A 19,661-nucleotide genomic window follows, 5' to 3' on the forward strand; every position below is an offset into this window, starting at 1 on the left:
TGTTCTGCTCGCTCATCTCCGCCCCTCCGCTTCTATTGGGCAGCCGCTTAGTGGCGCCGAATGAACCGCCCCCTTAGAAAGGAGGCGGTTCGCCGGCCACAGCGTCGTCGCTAGGCAGGTAAATAGTGTGACAGGTGTAAGTGATGTTGTGCGCCACGGACAGCGATTTGCCCTTGACGCGCAACCGACGGTGGCAGGTGCTTTCACCAGCGACATTGCTAGCGATATCTCAGCATGTAAAGCCCGCTTAAGAGCTAGCTCTGATTGCATGACTTTAGACCAGTGACAATGGCATTCATGTGATTAGACATCGTTGGAGGGGCAGCACCATTTGACCCCCGCAACTTAATCACAGAAATCGTCAAGGGTGCCAGGGGACCCAATTTGGACCTTTGCTTTAAAGTCAACAAGTTTCTATATGAACCCCTGCCAATTTAGACTTGATAGTGCCAAAAAAAATATAAGTTGAGCTTCTTTGCTCGTATAAACCTATAAATTGACTGTGCGTCTGAACACTGCGGATGAACTCCAAAAGTGCATTAAAAACATAAGGTACTTAACCACATCAAGGTGCACCTTTACTATGGTTGGTACCTAAACACTAATGTTCTAACTTTCTATGTGCCAAACCAAGTCTCTTCTGAATGGGGCGTGAAACCAGACAGAGCTCGCAAATAAAACCTTGAATGGGAAAGGCGGGCGGATAAGGGTGCTAAGCCCTGAAGGCCCCCCCGATATAATAATAATCTTTATTTCTATAGCGCCAACATATTCAGAAGCGCTCTACAATTCAGAGGTTCATAGACAAACATTCATAAGTAAAAGTTCTAGAAGATACAATAATTAAAGCAAAAATGAAGGCAACCCTGATGATGGAGCTTACAATCTACAGTGGAGTAGCTTCAAGTGCTTATTTACAACGACGGTCCAGGCATTTCCAAAAAATGTGACAGATAAACGCTGCATGAACCAGTCATCAGCTGAACTTTGTAATGCTTTGAGTACAGTGGAGATTGAGGGAGAATTAATGTTCTGAGAAATAGTGGAGGGGTTATATATGAATTCGATTAGGGAGGGTGATAGGCCACTCTAAAAAGATGTGTCTTTAAGAAGTGCCTGAAGCTGTGCAAGCTGTGGATCATTCTAGTTTCTTGTGGTAGAGCATTCCAGAGGATTGGTGCAGCTAGGGAGAAGTCTTGGAGCCAAGAGTGAGAGATTTGGATTAGCGTGAATGTTAGTCGAAAGTCGTTTACGGAGCGTAGGGTGATAGACAGAGATGGGGGTGGAGAGGTACAGTGGTGCCATGTTGTGAAGAGCTTTGTGGGTGAGAACAAGCAATTTAAATTGGATGCTATGATGTATGGGCAGCCAGTGCAATGACTGGCACAAAGAGGAAGTGTCCGAGTAGCGTCTAGCCAGATAGGTGACCCTGGCTGCTGCATTAAGGATGGACTGGAGGAGAGAGTCTAGTGAGGGGGGGACCAATTAGTAGAGAATTACATGTATATGTCCTACAACAAAGAAAAATTAGGGTCCACACACATTTAGTATTAATGTACAGGTGCACATGATGGATAAGTCATACTATCTTTGTGGGTAGTAGTTAAAAGAATAGTTTTTTTAAAGGGAAGGTATCGTCAAAAAATAATAACTGAAAAAATATAAAGTAATAATGTTTAAATGTTTTGTTTAAATATTTTTATTTTTTTTTTAATTCTGCAAAACATAAAAAAAAAATAAAAAGTTTGATATTTTCCACTGTTAAGGTACTGTCACACATAACGAGATCGCAGCTGAGTCACGGTTTCTGTGATGCAGTAGCGATCCCGTTAGCGATCTCGTTATGTGTGACACCTACCAGCGATCAGACCCCTGCTGTGAGATCTCTAGTTGTTGCTGAATGGTCCAGGTCATTTTCTTCAAAGGCGACGTCCTGCTGTGCAGGACACATTGCTGTGTTTGACACTGTGTGACAGGGTCACAGTGACTGCTAAGCTCGCTATACAGATCGCTACTGTGACCTGTAGTATTCCTGCATCGCTTGTAAGATCTGACTGTGTGACATCTCACCTGCGACCTCCCAGCGACTTACCAGCGATCCCTATCAGGTCGCATCGTTTTCGGGATCGCTGGTAAGTCGTTGTGTGGGACTGGGCCTTTAAACACTAGGGGGAGCAGCTTCTGAAATCCTACTGAATTTCCACTGTATAAAAAGCTGATTACAGCCTGCCGTAAAGTGGGCGGAGTCTGCTCTCCTATGTGTGATGGCACGCCTCCCCTCTCCTAATCTGAGTGTTTACAACAGATAACATAGAATGACATGTAAGGACACAATGCACAGCCATTTTCCTGGTGACCAGAAATGTCTAAAGTGTCACCAAGGACAGCAGGAGTATCACACAGGATAAGATTAGATACACGGCTCTGCAGACAGTATCACACAGGATAGGATTAGATACACAGCTCAGCAGACAGTATCACACAGGAGAGAATTAGGGGTGCTTCACACATAGCGAGCTCACTGCCGAGATCGCTGCTGAGTCACGCTTTTTGTGACGCAGCAGTGACCTCATTAGCGATCTCGCTGTGTGTGACAATGAGCAGCGATCTGGCCCCTGCTGCGAGATCGCTGCTCGTTACACACAGCCCTGGTTCGTTTTCTTCAAAGCCGCTCTCCTGCTGTGACACACAGATCGCTGTGTGTGACAGCAAGAGAGCGACAAATGAAGGGAGCAGGAGCCGGCGTCTGACAGCTGAGGTAAGCTGTATCCAAGATAAACATCGGGTAACCAAGGTGGTTACCCGATATTTACCTTAGTTACCAGCCTCTGCAGCTCTCACGCTGCCTGTGCTGCCGGCTCCGGCTCTCTGCACATGTAGCTGCTGTACACATCGGGTTAATTAACCCGATGTGTACAGCAGCTAGGAGAGCAAGGAGCCAGCGCTAAGCAGTGTGCGCGGCTCCCTGCTCTCTGCACATGTAGCTGCATTACACATCGGGTTAATTGACCCGATGTGTACTGTAGCTAGGAGAGCAAGGAGCCAGCGCTCAGTGTGCGCGGCTCCCTGCTCCCTGCTCACACTGGTAACTAATGTAAACATCGGGTAACCATACCCAATGTTTACCTTAGTTACCAGTCTCCGCAGCTTCCAGACGGCGGCTCCGTGCAAGCGCAGCGTCGCTTGCACGTCGCTGCTGGCTGGGGGCTGTTCACTGGTCGCTGGTGAGATCTGCCTGTTTGACAGCTCACCAGCGACCATGTAGCGATGCAGCAGCGATCCTGACCAGGTCAGATCGCTGGTCGGATCGCTGCTGCATCGCTAAGTGTGAAGGTACCCTTAGATACACGGCTCTGCAGACAGTATCACACAGGAGAGGATTAGATACACAGCCCTGCAGACAGTATCACACAGGAGAGGATTAGATAAACAGCCGTGCAGACAGTATCAGACAACATAGGATTAGATACACAGCTCAGCAGACAGTATCACACAGGATAGGATTAGATACACAGCTGTGCAGACAGTATCACACAGGAGAGGATTAGATACACAGCTCAGCAGACAGTATCACACAGGAGAGGATTAGATACACAGCTCAGCAGACAGTATCACACAGGATATGATTAGATACACAGCTCAGCAGACAGTATCACAGGATAGGATTAGATACACAGCCCTGCAGACCGTATCACACAGGATAGGATTAGATACACAGCTCAGGAGACAGTATCACACAGGATAGGATTAGATACACAGCTCAGCAGACAGTATCACACAGGAGAGGATTAGATACACGGCTCAACAGACAGCATCACACAGGACAGGATTAGATACACAGCTCAGCAGACAGTATCACACAGGATAGGATTAGATACACAACCCTGCAGACAGTATCACCGGTACACACACAGGTACTCGCATGCAGTGGCGCGCGCGCGCGTAAACACACACACACACACACACACACACACACACACACACACACACACACACACACACACACACACACACACACACAAAATCACCCCGGATGGGGACCTTGTGCCACACACATGCGCGCGCACACACACACACACACACACACAATCACCCCTGATGGGGACCTTGTGCCACACACACGCGCGCACACACACACACATAATCACCCCTGATGGGGACCTTGTGCCACACACACACACACACACACACAATCACCCCTGATGGGGACCTTGTGACACACACACACACACACACACACACACACACACACACACTCACCCCTGATGGGGACCTTGTGCCACACACACACACACACACACACACACACACACACACACACACAAAATCACCCCTGATGGGGACCTTGTGCCACACACGCGCACACACACACACATGGGGACCTTGTGCCACACACACACACACACACACACACCCCTGATGGGGACCTTGTGCTACACACACACAATCACCCCTGATGGGGACCTTGTGCCACACACACACACACACACACACACACACACACTTACACACACACACACACACACACTTACACACACACACGCACCTTTCACATCATTCCTCCCTGTGACCTCCGGTGGGCGCTCCAGGCAGCTGTGCTGCATGCCATGCTCCCCTGCGTCCAGCCGACATTTCACACATCCGATCGCATACACTCACACATCCGATCGCATACACTCACACATCCGATCGCATACACTCACACATCCGATCGCATACACTCACACACACTCACGATATCGCACATACCTGTACAATAGCGTGCACACTCACAAAACCGGAGATATCACATGCTTCCCATGTGATCCTCTCGCAGGTCCTGGAAGCTCACTGCACAGCATCGCAGGCGCCGACACACACTATCAATCACCTCTGATGGGGACCTTGTGACACACACACACACAGAAGCGGCGGGCAGAGCTGGGGGAGCTGCGGCAGCGGGCAGAGCGGGGACTTGGGAGAACGGAGGGAGGGGGGTGTCATTGGAGAGGGTAACGGCGGGGGAGAGGGGCGGCGGCAGTAGCTGGGGCAGAGCAGGGGCTGGGGAGAACGAAGGGATGGGATGTCATCGGAGACAGTAACGAGGGGAGGGGAGGCGGCCCGTACTCACACATCCCGGCGGGTGACAGGGGTAAAGTGGAGCAAACAGCACACGCTGTGAGCTCCACAATGATGGCGCTGGTCTCCTCCCTCTGTTGTGTTCTGGACAGCCCAGGGGGCGCGTCCAGGTCACAGCAGACGCCCACTGTAACGTACTTCATGGGGTCGGAGCCCGACTATCAGAGTCTATGCACAGGGGCTGCCATAAAGGAAGGAGTTACTGTCGTTACACACACGGCAAATCCAGCATGGCAGCCCCCAGTGTCTCCAGTAAAATAAGAATTACATAAAAACTAAATAAGCTGCGATTTTCATTTTGTATTAGAAATACTTGATTTCATAATCACTATTTTTAATACAAAAATAAAAAAACGCGATACCTTCCCTTTAAGGGCAGTCCCTTCGCCATGTGCTTTAAAAAATCCTATGGATATAATAGAGGAGTTTCCCCAGTTTGGGACCCACCACTATGAGGCAGACAAAGCTCATCTCTGGTGGACAGATCTCGATCACATATTACATTCTTATAGTTTTTTTTAAGGTTGAAGGGAGACTCTAAAGGCCCTGTCACACACAGAGATAAATCTTTGGCAGATCTGTGGTTGCAGTGAAATCATGGACATATTGTTCCATTTGTACACAGCCACAAACCTGGCACTGATTGTCCACAATTTCACTGCAACCACAGATCTGCCGCAGATTTATCTCTGTGTGTGACAGGGCCTTTAGTCTATCTAGTTCAACCCGTAGCCTAACATGTTGATCCAGAGGAAGGCAAAAAAACCCCAATGTGTCAAATAAGCTCCAATGGGGAAAAAAATTCCTTCCTGACTCCACATACGGCAATCAGACTAGTTCCCTGGATCAACACCCTGTCATAAAATCTAATATACATAACTGGTAATATTATATTTTTCAAGAAATGCGTTCAGGCTCTGCTTAAATTTTACTAGTGAATCCCTCATTACAACATCATGCGGCAGAGAGCTCCATAGTCTCACTGCTCGTACAGTAAAGAATCCTCGTCTGTGGTTATGATTAAACATTCTTTCCTCAAGACGTAGCGGATGCCCCCGTGTTCCAGTCGCAGGCCTAGGTGTAAAGAGATCTTTGGAAAGGTCTCTGTACTGTCCCCTCATATATTTATACATTGTGATTAGATCCCCCTAAGCCTTTGTTTTTCCTAACTAACTAACCCCAAGTTTAATAACCTATCTTGGTATTGCAGCCCACCCATTCCTCTAATAATCTAGGTCGCTCTTCTATCTACCTGTAAGATTATGCTATTTATAACCTTCTATACTTTTGCTAATAAGAAATGCATCCATTCCCCTCTTAAATTCATTCAGTGAGTTGGCCATCACCACTTCCTCAGGAAGAGAGTTCCAGAGCCTCACTGCTCTTACCGTGAAGAACCCTCTTCTATGCTGATGTAGGAATTTTCTTTCCTCCAATCGAAAAGAATGCCCCCTTGTTCTTGTCATAGTCCTTGGTACAAACAGATCATGGGAGAGATCTCTATATGGCCCTCTGATATATTTGTACATGTTTATTAGGTCTCCCCTAAGTCTTCTCTTTTCTAGAGTAAATAGACCTAATTTTGATAACCTTTCCGTGTATTGTAATGCACCCATTCCATTTATTATTTTAGTAGCCCGCCTCTGAACCCTTTCAAGTTCAGTAATGTCTTGGACATTCATTTAAATGGCTGAGTGTAATGCTGCACTTCCCCAGTAGTGGCCACTGTAAAAACAACCACTGGTTTCCAGGAATAGAAGGTCGATCTACCAATTTGTGGTCCAACCTCTATTTTGGAAAAGTTCTTGTCATCATGAGCGAGTCCTGTGAAGGTAAACAGCAGGTGACTTCCCCCATTTACTTCTATCCAAGTGTGTCTTGTGCAAGTATAAGTCGTAAAGGTTGATTCACATGAGTGAAGTTTGCAGCATGTGATTATGGTGGAGTACTTTAGCAGCAGATCAGTTACATTATCTCAGGTTGCCCGTAACACTTTCATTGTAGTGGAAAAGTTGCTACAATGAGGGACTTTTGTGAAGAGGTTATCTGGTAGTAACCATATTTGTTGCTAGCTACCAGTTCATTTGTGTGTTTGATCAGAGTGATAAGACTTTACAAATACTGATAATACTGAATGATTGTACATTTGAATTGGCTTCAGATATATTTTTATTGTTTCCAAACAAACCCATTTCATTCCAGAATGGAGACATAGGAATGAGGAACGCACTTAGATTCATGTAAGCAGAAAATCTGTTTGGCCAAATGTGCATATATGTATTTTCAATAGGAAGGATAATGATAACTTTTCCTAGAGACCAAAGGATTGGCCATGCTGAAATCTGACATGCCCAACCCTTCTTTACCTTCACAATTGCCATTAAAAAAGAGTCAGGATAAACCCCCATACACAATACACTTGTCATGATCTAGGCCGGCTTTTCCCTGCTGTGGTTACACCCAGCTCTGGCCTGGTCATGTCAAGGGTTAACTTCCCTTGCTTCGTTCCAGATCCCAGGATGCTATATCTTGCCTCTCTACCTATGGTTCAGTGCCAGTGATATTTCTGCCTTGCAGCGTGTATACTGGCTCTGAGTGTTCCTGATCTGTCCTGCTACTGTATCCTGACTTATACCCTCCCCCGTTCACCTGCCTGTCTCAGTCCCTGACTTCCCGCTCCTGTCTGTTGTTTGTGTTTCCCTCTGCATACCTGATTTCCCGACTTCCGACTCAGTTCCGTTTTCTGATTTGATTTTGATCCTCCCTTTGCAGTGAATTGACTTTCCTGGCTAGACCCTGACTGTTTGACTACTCTATTGCCCCCTGGTGTTCGCCTGTTAACTGCCTGCTGAAGTTACTTTGCTGTACTTCATCTGTCTTTCTGTAACAGTGTTACTTTGTATTTCCTTCACTACTCTGCTGACACCTAGTGTGGAATACACTGTACTACATCTTACTAGCCCTTTGTACAGTGTGACAACACTGTAATGGTTGTGTGAACAATGTGTATGGCCAGGATGGACTTCCCAAAGATCAGTCCACTTTACAGTGAACTAATTGGTTTACCACATTGGGGAATATGATGAGCAATATTTTGCTAATTAGCAGTATAACGGGAAAGTTTTCTCCAACGATTTGTTTTGACGTGATGATAAATCTATTTGTGATAAATGAGTGTTCTCTTTTATGGAAATGCTTGAACACCAGTAGCTTTGTTAGCACCACCTAAGGGGGCGCAATATGTTATATGGCATGCTATACTCTATGTGTGGCATTACTTTTATAAGTAAGTTTGCCATATAGGATATTAGTAAAATAAATATCTGAGAAGGTGCTACTTACCGAAATACACAGCATAGAATTGTCCGGTAAGGGTAAGATCGGACGATGCATCTTGTCAAGCGGATATGCGGAAAAAAGTCAACCCAGGGCCATTGGTGACACATTTAATGTTTCATGTTTGTGCAGTCATTGCTCACTGCGGGTAGATAGCGTTTCGGTCACACGGTCAGACGCACCGTCTGATTTCAACCTTATTTTTGTAATAAGTGGAAAGCAGTAAAAAGTTGTCAAGTACATGCCAACAAAGGGGATAGGGATTAAAAGGGAAGTTTCATGGTACAAACAAAATACTTTGGGATTAAAATTTCCAATATAAATAAACCATACACATTCCTTGAATGGCTGAAATTTCTTATTTCTTATTTATAGATCAAGATCTTCTTGAGACGATATTACTGGTCAGTGGCTTCTATCATTCCCAACCTCTAGTGAGTACCATTTACTGTAGACTAAATACTGTGTAATAATCTGGTTATATTATATATTGAAGATGAATTGTCAAATTTTTCAGATTTTTTTCAACACAGCAAATTCAAACAATTTGAGATTTGCTTTTTGTGAATTGCAGAAAATAGCCACCATCATTTTGCACAGCGCAGAAGATTGCCTCAGCCAAGGAAGGCTCACATATTCTTGGCCAAGCTTCCTCATAATACCTTGCAGCTATCAGAAGGGACCTTTAATAGGCTGTATGAAAGCAGAGGGAGGGAATGCAGCAGCCATTTTGGGGTGAATCTGTATAATGAGAGGAACTCGCAGTTTAGCAATAATCTCTAATAAGAAAGGCATAAAACAGTGAGCAAATTCTACAGATAATGTATGTTGTATAAATGCAGTATTGAAGAAAATTTGTGTAGTATGTAAAGAATAGAGAATAATACAGAAATGCATTTGATAAGGAGGGAGAGAAGAAATGAGCCAAAATCTCAAGAAAAGAATTATGGACTTGCACAAGTCTAATTCATCCTTGGGTGTAACTTCCAGATACCTATCCTGTGGTCTGAGGAAACTAAAATTGAACTGTTTGACCATAATGATCATTGTTACATTTGGAGGAAAAAGGGAGAAGCTTAGAAGCCTAAAAACACCATCCCAACTGTTAAACATGGGGTTGGGAGCATCAGGTTGTGGAATTGTTTTGCTACAGGAGGGACTGGTGCACTTCACAAAATAGATGTCATCATGAGGAAAGAAGATTATGCGGCAATACTGAAGAACATCGCAAGACATCAGCCAGGAACTTAAAGCTTGAGCGGAAATGGGTCTTCCAAATGGACAATGACCAGAAGCATACTGCCAAACTGGTTACAAAGTGGCTTAAGGATAACAAAGTCAATGTTTTGGTATGGCCATCACAAAGCCCTGATCTCAATCTTATTGAAAATTTATGGGCAAAGCTGAAAAGGCCGGTGCGAGAAAAAATAAGCCATTGCTTCCACGATTATTTATTTAAAATCATTCTTACTTTTTCTGACTAAGATTTTTTTGGACAGGATTGGACCCCTGCAAAGAGCTGGGCAGAAAAAGGCATTTTTTCTATTTTTTTTTTTTTAAAACAAGTTCAAGGGTTTCTATTTATACTATTTTCTTTACAATCATAATTTTTTATGAAAATCAGTAGTTTTTATGTCTTCATTGGTGTGACCTCCTTGGTAAGACCTTGGGCAGAAATGGGCCCTTGCACAGAGCTGGGTGCAAAATTCAATGTCTTACATAACTAATATATTCTTTATCATCATCATTATTTTCTGTGAATATTTGGAGTTTTTGAGCCTTAATCAGTGTAAATTACCTCCGATAGGATCCTGCACAGTATTAGTTTTTTTTTTTTGTAAGACCGGTTACCATCTTCCTTTTGTACAAAACTAAGAATTTTTGGTGCAAAGTCTGTTGTGAAGGGATTTGATGTTCTTTGCCAGTCTGTCCTGAGGAAGGGAGCTGAGTCTCCTGAAACATGTTGACCTGTGCATAAAATAAAGTAACATTAATCCTACACTTCCGAGATTTGTCGGTCATTGGCGCGGCTTAGAAACCCATCTCTACTACTCTCTGTTGTGAATTCTCGAGATAGGCCCCTGCCTAGGACTGAAAACCTAAAAAGCTGTTGTACTATTAATGTTTGTCACTAGTTGCAGGTGTTATTGAATCTGGAATCAAACCATGACCTGTTTTCTTGTGGTATGAACACTATGGCAGACCTAGAAAGCAACATACAAAGTTGATAGGACACAAGTACTCATGGTTATCCTCAAGTCCTTGCCCCTGCATGCATTGTTTAGAAAATATATAGTTAAATTAGTTTTGGCTTGGACCACAGGCCTAGGTAGGTGTAAGTTTTAGAAGTCCACCGAGCAGGGATAATTTTTGGACCGCTTTTTTATTTTAAAAAGCATTACAGGTCTGGACAGTGCAGTCTGTTATTAAACATGCTGTAAGCTTCCTTCTGATATAGTTATCATCCGTTCATATGGTGAGGCCACTTTGAAATACAGCTATATTGTGTTATATGGATTAAAAGGGATAGGAGACCTCATAGTTTTACACACATCTCTTCCAGGCAATTGGAGGTTTTGCAAGTCTGCGGATAGATCTGTCACAAATCTAATTTTTTAGAAAAATTTGGCAAACCTGGAAAATTGGAATTTTAAAAGATTTTGCTCACCTCTATTAAATTATATATATATATATATATATATATATATATATATATATATATATATATATATATATATATATATATATATATATATATATAATATACATATAAAAACAAAAAAGCTAGCACTAAATGTGCACTACAGCACTAAAAATTCCAACTGTACTTATTATAAATTTGAGATTTTTAGCAAAAAATTGCAATTTCTTGAGCCACCCCGCCACTCCACGGCAAATCTCATTTGGGGCAGTCCTAACACTAAAAACTGCTCTTAGCAGCACTCACCTGGTCTATTTCAATCCCGTACCCATGACTAAATCATGGCTGTGGATGGGACAGGTCCAAGCAAATGCTGCATGGAGTAAATAGCCTGTGGACAGGGCCTGATGACTGAATGTGAACAGTCACCAATCGCCAAAATCTAGACAGATGGAATACATCCCAAAATGGGGTACATAGCAAGGTGGGGGTCAACCACCGACCAATTCAATGAAGAAAAAACAAAAAAGCCAGCACTAAATGTGCACTACAGCACTAAAAATTCCAACTGTACTTATTATAAATTTGAGATTTTTAGCAAAAAATTGCAATTTCTTGAGCCACCCCGCCACTCCACGGCAAATCTCATTTGGGGCAGTCCTAACACTAAAATATTTTTATAAAATGTGCCAAACGGCCTCACATATGAAATAGTAGAACTGCTCTTAGCAGCACTAATATATATATTAGTGACTATTGTTACATTTTGAAAAATATATTTTTACCAATTCCTTTAATGAAGTACCGTATTTTTCGCTTTATAAGACGCACCGGATTATAAGACGCACCCCAAACTTAGACATAACAAAAGGTAAAAAAAAGAAAAATGGGGTCCGTCTTATAATCCGGTGTTCTCTTACCGGAGGGGGGCAGCAGTGGTGGTGAAGCGGGGTCACAGGAGGCAGAGGTTGTGCTGGCAGGCACGGCGGGTCAGTGGCAGCGGGGTCCGTGGTGGCAGGTGGCGTCCGGGGTGGCAGGAGCCGGGGGACCCATGGTGGCAGGAGCCGCGGGGCCCGTGGTGGTGGCGGCGGCGGCAGCAGAAGCGTCGGCGGGTGAGTCATGCAGCAGGCCGGTGCAGTGAGTGTCCGCGGTCCCGGTTCAAATAATGGTGCCTGCGCAGATGGAGCTTTCATCCAAGGGCTCCATCTGCGCACGCGCTGACTCCCGGGGGAGCGCATGCGCAGATGGAGCTCTCATTCAAAAGCTCCATCTGCGCACGCGCCCGCTACCATCATTTTGAAACTGGGACCGTGGACAAACTCGGTAACTTGCTGCACAGCCGCCCGCCCCGCACGCACAGAGTGGCAGCCAGCAGGCTGCCCTCCCACCCTGCGTGCAAGCGGCCGGGTACCTGTACATGCGTGCGGGCGGCAGCCATCTGCCGCCCGCACAGTCACCCGACCGCCGCCCGCACACAGCACCCGGCCGCTGCCCACACCCAGCCGCCGCCCGCACACAGCACCCGGCAGCCGGCGACTGCCCGCACACAGCACCCAGCCGCTGCCCGCACACAGCACCCAGCCGCCAACCGCCGCCCGCACACAGCACCCGGCCTCCGGCCACTGCCCGCACACAGCACTCGGCTGCTGGCCACTGCCCGCACACAGCACCCGGCTGCCGGCCACTGCTCGCACACAGCACCCGGCCGCCGCCCGCACACAGCACCCGGCTGCCGGCCACTGCCCGCACACAGCACCCGGCCGCTGCCCGCACCCAGCCGCCAACCGCCGCCCGCACACAGCACCCGGCCGCCGCCCGCACACAGCACCCAGCCGCCGCCTGCACGCAGCACCCGGCCACCGCCCGCACACAGCACCCGGCCACCGCCCGCACACAGCACCCGGCCACCGCCCGCACGCAGCCACGGGTACCCGGCCGCCGGCCGCAGCCCGCACACAGCACCCAACTGCCGCCCGCACGCAGCCACGGGTACCCGGCTGCCGCCCGCACGCAGCCACGGGTACCCGGCTGCCACCCGCACACAAGCACAGGTACCTGGCCGCTTGCACGCAGCCACAGGCACACGGCCGCCCGATCAGCGCACAGACAGGACCCCCAGGTACCACTATATTCGCTTTATAAGACGCACCCCCCATTTTCCTCTCAAATTTTTGGGAGGAAAAGTGCGTCTTATAAAGCGAAAAATATGGTAAGTAGTTATTATTTTATGGTCTACTAGTTCAGGTAAAACTTAGAGGGTTAGCATTTTATACTCCTAACTAATATCATTCAGTCATGGCCGAAAGTGTTGGCACGCTTGAAATTGTTCCTCAAATTGAAGTATTTCTCCCTGACAATTATTGAAATTACACATGTTTTGTCATACACTTGTTTATTTCCTTTGTGTCTACTGGAACAACACATAAATAAAGGAAAAAAACCAAATTGGCCATAATTTCACATAACTCCAAAAATGGGCCTGTCAAAATTGTTGGCACCCTCAACTTAATATTTGGTTGCACATTTTTCTTTTTTGCATACACTACATCCAATAGCGCAGGGTTTACCCCTAGTGCGAGCCATTCAAACACTGCAAGCGTCTCGCACTAGGCCGAGCACCCACCTTATCCATGCACAGTGATGTTTGCTCTAGTGGTTAAATGGTTAGCATACCTAAAGCACCCGAACTCCAAACTGATTTTTTTTCGTGAAGCCTGTGTTCGGTACGAGCACCGAAGTTTAAAGTTTGGATTCGCTCATCTATACTCTCCATATGTGTTCAATGATTTAGATCCAGACTCATTATTGGCCATTCCAGAACGCTCCAGCGCTTTGTTTCCATCCATTTCTGGGTGCTTCTTAAGGTATGTTTGGAGTCATTTTCCTGTTGGAAGACCCATGGCCTATGACACAAACCCATCTGACACTGGGCACCACATTGCAACCCAAAATGCTTTGGTGATCTTCAGATTTCATGATGCCTTGCACACAGTCAAGGCTCCCAGTGCCAGAGGCAGCAAAAGAACCCTATACATCTTTGAACCTCCACTATATTTAACTGTAGGTACTATGTTCTTTTCTTTGTACACCTCATTCTGTTTTGATAAACAATTGCATGATGTGCTTTACCAAAAAGCTCTATTTTGTTCTCATCTGGCCACAAGATGTTTTCCCTAGAAGGATTTTGGCTTCCTCGCATAAATTTGGTCAAACTGCAGTATAGGGGGGGGGGTTGTTATGTCTGTGTCAACAGTGAGATCCTCCTGGGTATCCTGCCATAGTGTTTTTTTATTTCATTCAGGTGTTAATGGATAGTTTGTGCTGACAGTGATGCACCCTCCCTGATTATGTTAGACAGCAATTTCTTTGGAAATTGGTTTGGGGCTGCTTTATCCACCATCCAGGCTATCCTGAGTTTCAACCTTACACCAATGTTTCTCTGCTGTTTACATGGGTTGTACAGTACCATAGGTTGTAAACTTCTTTATTATGTTACGTACCGTGAACAAAGTAACGTCAAGATCTCTGGAGATGGATTTGTAACCTTGAGATTGTTGATATTTTTCAACAATTTTGGTTCTCAAGTCCTGTTTTCCATGATAAGTATGGCACCTACAGACACACAATGCAAAGACTAAGTCAACTTTTCCCCTTTTTTATTTGGTTTCAGGTGTGATTTTAATATTGCCCACACCTATTACTTGCCACAGGTGAGTTTGAATCAGCATCATATGCTTGAAACAAAGTTGTTTACCCACAATGTAAAGGTGCTAACAAATTTGTCTGGCCCATTTTGGGAGTTCCTGTGAAATGATGTTAAATTTTTCAGTTTTTGGGGGTTTTATGTGTTGTTCCAACACACACAAAAGAAATAAACATGTGTATAACAAAACGTGTAGTTGTAATAATTTTCTGAGAGAACTACTTAATTTCCTGGACCAATTTCAATGGTGCCAACACTTTCGGCCATGACTGTATATGTAAAGGTTCTATTATGCTGATAGATAAGGATTTATCTTGTAGAAATTTGTCCTATTGTATTAGAGAAATCCATAGTTGAAAATGTTATTCTAATGAGTCACAGGTGCAGTGGACGGGCCCTGCACTTCCAGCTTCGCCAGCCTCTCTCCCTATTCCCTGCCTCCTGACTGTCTCCTATCTCTGGCTCACCACTCACTGACACACGAGTCACCTGTCAGTCATTGACAGGAGGCAGGCAGTGGGCGGGGAATAGGGAGATAGGCAGGAGAGCTGTAAGTGCAGCGCCCGCCCACTGCACTTGTGACTCATTAGCATAACATTTTCATTATTGATTTCTCTAGAACAACAAAACGAATTTCTACAAGACAAGTGAGGATTTACTCAGCATAAAGGCACCTTTACACAAATGTTGTTAGGTTGTTTTTAATTAATACATTTACTATATACTTCAAATTTATCTATGTTGGCTTATATTTGGTTTATAGAGGCTGCATAGTCACATCCCCGCTTTTAAAATTGTCATGTCATCATGATTTGAGATGACGCCCACAGACCAGCAGCCGGAAGGGAATACAGCTTGCTGTAATGTCACAGTAACTTCACTGCAGTACCCAGCACTGTCTGTGTCTGTTTATTGCAGCAGAGCTCCATTGAAGTGAATGGGGAATGAGACTTTCTGGTTATCAACAAAGTGTCGGGTGTCAGATCCTTATCCAATTTCATGTATTAGGCTGCTTTCACACTACGTTTTTTTAACATGCGTCATGAACATTTTTTAACGCAAAAACAGATCCAGTGCAAATGCGTTTTCATTTCAATGCATTTGCAATGGACTCGCGACAACATGCGTTCACATGCATTTGCGTGCGTTATAGTGAGGATCCAGCGACTTGCAGTTTTTTAACTTTTTTCAAAAACACTACTTGTAGTGTTTTTGAGCTGCATCCACATACTGCAAATTGCTGGATCCTGACTATACTGCATGCAAACGCATGTGAACGCGGGCATGCTGATAGACAGGATCCTGCTTGCTCTACTGAGCATGCCCAGAAACCAGCCTGGTGTGATCAGTCTCTCTCTCCCCTTCCCTCTCTCACCCTCCCTCTCTCCACCGCCTGAGTAGCTGCGGAGGCTCGTAACTAAGGTAAACATCGGGTAACTGCGGGCTTAGTTACCCTCTGTTTACCTTGGTTACTTGTGCAGGGAGCCCGGCTCCTACCAGCTGCAGACTCTCGTAACCAATGTAAATATCGGGTATCCAAGCAAGTTACCCGATGTTTACCTTGGTTACGAGCCTCCGCAGCTGTTAGATGTCGGCTCCCAGTCTTTCACGTTCATTTCCCCTCACTCCCGATCACATGACTCCAATGCCTGCCCATAAACTTAGTGACAGGATCCTGCAAAATAACACATGTGTTTTTCTTTGCAAAAACAGGATCTGCTTTTGCAGCAAAAAAACACAATCATGCCGCATGCTAAAAAAACGTAGTGTGAAAGCAGCCTAATGTAAAATAAAATGTAAATACATAAGTATGTCCGTAAAATACATAAAATATTTCATAATTTCCTTTTCCTTTTAGCCTGATGAAATGACAAGTCTGGTTGTTGTTATGTTATATGACTTCCAAAATCGAAAATTTCAGCCACGGTATTTGTCCAATAAAGGTGATGCTATAGAGGAAGTTCAAGAAGTAGAAAAACTGCTTAGCAGGTAAGTCAAAGAGTCCAAATCTGAGAATGTAAGCTTATTTGTTTATATTCAGGTTTTTTTTCATGCATATACTGGTAAAATAGTGAGCAATGTAATGGTCATATGTTCCAAAATGCAGTTACCATATGTAATTTGAGCTGGATTTCCCAGAACACACTTAGTGCTGCTATAAACAGGTGTTTCAATGGGGCTCCCCATAGGCCCGCTTTCACACTGTGTTCCTCTCCCCGTTCAGTGGTCTCGTCGGGGCTTCCATCCGAACCTTCTGCAAAACTGGTTTCGAATGTATGTGTCGCACCCCGGGGCAACCAAGCTGCTCGGATCCGGGCAGTTCGTGGCTCGAGGGGTTCTCGGACCTGGGGGCACCGTCGAACAGTTTTTAAATGAAAAATAAAAATAAAAGTCCGACTACGCCACTCGTGGTTTGCGGCCAGGGATAGTAGGGCCGCCACTGCGGGTTCCCACGGGGGATGATGAATAGGGGCAGCGTGGATGGTGGAGCCCTCTGCGAGCAGGGCTTTTCCCCAGGGGTAAGTGAAGGGTTAACTTGGAGGCGCGCGGCAATGAAGCAGTCCAGACAAAGAGGGCAGTTTGATGGTGTTTACTCACTGGTTCGACGCCCTGAGACGCACTGGATTCCAGTTGCGCCCTTGTCCTGATGGCTGTGCCTGCCAACCTGGTGCCACTCTCCACCTGTGCACTCCTGTGTATGTGGGGCCTCCCTGGCGTGGAGCACTTGGAGGTCCTCCTGGTTTCTGGGTCCCGCCGCAGGCAGCTTGGACTATTTAAGGGTATGTGTCCCGGTCTCGCTTTGCTGCTGATGCCTCGGACGTTAAAGGGAACCTGTCACCACTTTTTTGGCCTATAAGCTGCGGCCACCACCACAGGGCTCTTATATACAGCATTCTAACATGCTGTATATAAGAGCCCAGGCCGGGAGTATAACATAAACACTTTATAATACTTACCTAACGGTCGTGCGGTGGGCCTAATGGGCGTCTCTGTTGTCCGATTCCCGGCGCAGCATCTTTTGGCCATCTTTGATCTTCTCTAGCTGCGGTGCATGACAGGTCCGACATTATACACACTCGCCAGCATTCAGGTCCTGAGCAGGCGCACTTTGATCTGCCCTGAGCAGGGCAAATCAAAGTATTGTAGTGCGCCTGCGCAGGACCGGCGAGTGTGTATGACGTAGACGCGTCATGCACACAGGCTTAAGAAAGAGGACGAAGATGGCCGAAAGGGGAGGCGCCCGCACCATAGAACGGAGACGCCCATTAGGCCCACCGCGCGCCCATTAGGTAAGTATTATAAAGTGTTTTTTATGTTATACTCTATACTCCTAGCCTGGGCTCTTATATACAGCATATTAGAATGCTGTATATAAGAGCCCTGTGGTGGTGGCCGCAGCTTATAGGCCAAAAAAGTGGTGACAGGTTCCCTTTTAAAGAGTGGCAGATGAGTCCTGGAAACCCACACGCCTAGCAGAGTTAAGAGGGCTTAAAGTGCGTGTCTGTTCTGGGGATATGCACCCCTGCGTGCAAAGTATTGTGAGCTTTGGATGTCCACCGCACAGGGTCCCTCTGTTCTTGGGTCTTGCTCTCTCACTACACAGCTACTTTCATCCTCTAAGTGGCTGTTCTTACAACTCAGGTTCTTTGCAGTCTCTTTCTCCTTCATTCTATGTGTCTCAAGAGCCTCTGGTCTGTCTTGACACCCTTCCTCTTTCACTGCCTAAACTCTTCTGACTAACACTTCCTGTCTTCTGCAGACTATCCACACACCTCAGGTCACTTTTTCCTCCCCTGGTCTCTTCTTCCCAGTTGGCTGCCTGTTATCTAACAGTCCCCAGCCCTGTCATCTGGCTAAGTGAGGCTCCTAGCCGGGTACAGCAAGTGTAAATGTCCTGGTGCGCTAGTGTATGTGTCGTGGCTGGCACAGTTATGTTGGACTTGGGCTGTTACCTTAATTGTTACTTTATTTTTGTGACACCTGGTTACCGCAGGGGCGTCATATATGCACCGATGGGGCCATTGACTATTAGGCTATGTGCGCACGCTGCATTTTTTGCCACATTTTTTGGGTGCAGTTTTGGTCTCAAAACTGCATGAATTTCATTCCCCAGCAAAGTCTGAGATTTAGGTTTTGCTGTCCGAACATTTTTTTTGCTGCATTTTTGTGGTGACCAGAAAGATGCAGCATATCAATTCTTTTTGTGTTTTTCCCTGTGTTTTTCACCCATTGAATGTAAGGGAAAAAAAACGCATCAAAACGCACAAAAACTCATGCTTTTTTTATGCATTTTTTCCGTGGATGCATTTTTGTGCATTTTTTTTGGGGCCAAAAACGCTGCCTCTTTGTGGTGAGAAAAAAACGCAGCGTGCGCACATAGCCTTATAGTGCAGACGGAGTCACCATGTGCCCTATCGTGCACCATTTTTGGGAGTATTCCGGGACCACTGAGTGGGTAGAGGAGCGCAGTGTGAAAGCGGCCATACAGCAAAAACGGGAGAAGCAGAGAGCCTGGCTGAGACCACTGGAGAAACCAGATCAAAGCCTAGATGTGAGTGCTAGTGAAAAGGGGGACTCCTGTTGTAACCGCTAGTGAAAAGGGGGATTCCTACTGTGACCACTAGTGAAAAGGGGGATGCCTGCTGTGACCACTAGTGAAAAGGGGGATGCCTGCTGTGACCACTAGTGAAAAGGGGAATTCCTGCTGTGACCGCTAGTGAAAAGGGGGATGCCTGCTGTAACCGCTAGTGAAAAGGGGGATGCCTGCTGTAACCGCTAGTGAAAAGGGGGATTCCTGCTGTGACTGTGTAATACTATTGTATGTTCTGAGGATTTCGATAGCGTTAGGGCAATGACAACCAG

The 19,661-nt window shown here is 45.9% G+C and overlaps 1 protein-coding gene across 1 annotated transcript in view; it reads left to right on the forward strand.

The window, feature by feature from the left end:
* NSUN7 (NOP2/Sun RNA methyltransferase family member 7) overlaps positions 1 to 19,661 on the forward strand; it is a 102,631-nt gene that overhangs the window by 48,369 nt on the left and 34,601 nt on the right. Inside the window, exons 3-4 of the mRNA XM_075333909.1 lie at positions 8,830 to 8,888; positions 16,657 to 16,787. Coding sequence (XP_075190024.1) covers positions 8,830 to 8,888; positions 16,657 to 16,787 — 190 coding nt within the window. The remainder of the gene's footprint in view (positions 1 to 8,829; positions 8,889 to 16,656; positions 16,788 to 19,661) is intronic.

This window comes from Anomaloglossus baeobatrachus, chromosome 1, assembly GCF_048569485.1.
Source record: "Anomaloglossus baeobatrachus isolate aAnoBae1 chromosome 1, aAnoBae1.hap1, whole genome shotgun sequence".
In the NCBI taxonomy this organism is placed as follows: Eukaryota; Metazoa; Chordata; class Amphibia; order Anura; family Aromobatidae; genus Anomaloglossus; species Anomaloglossus baeobatrachus.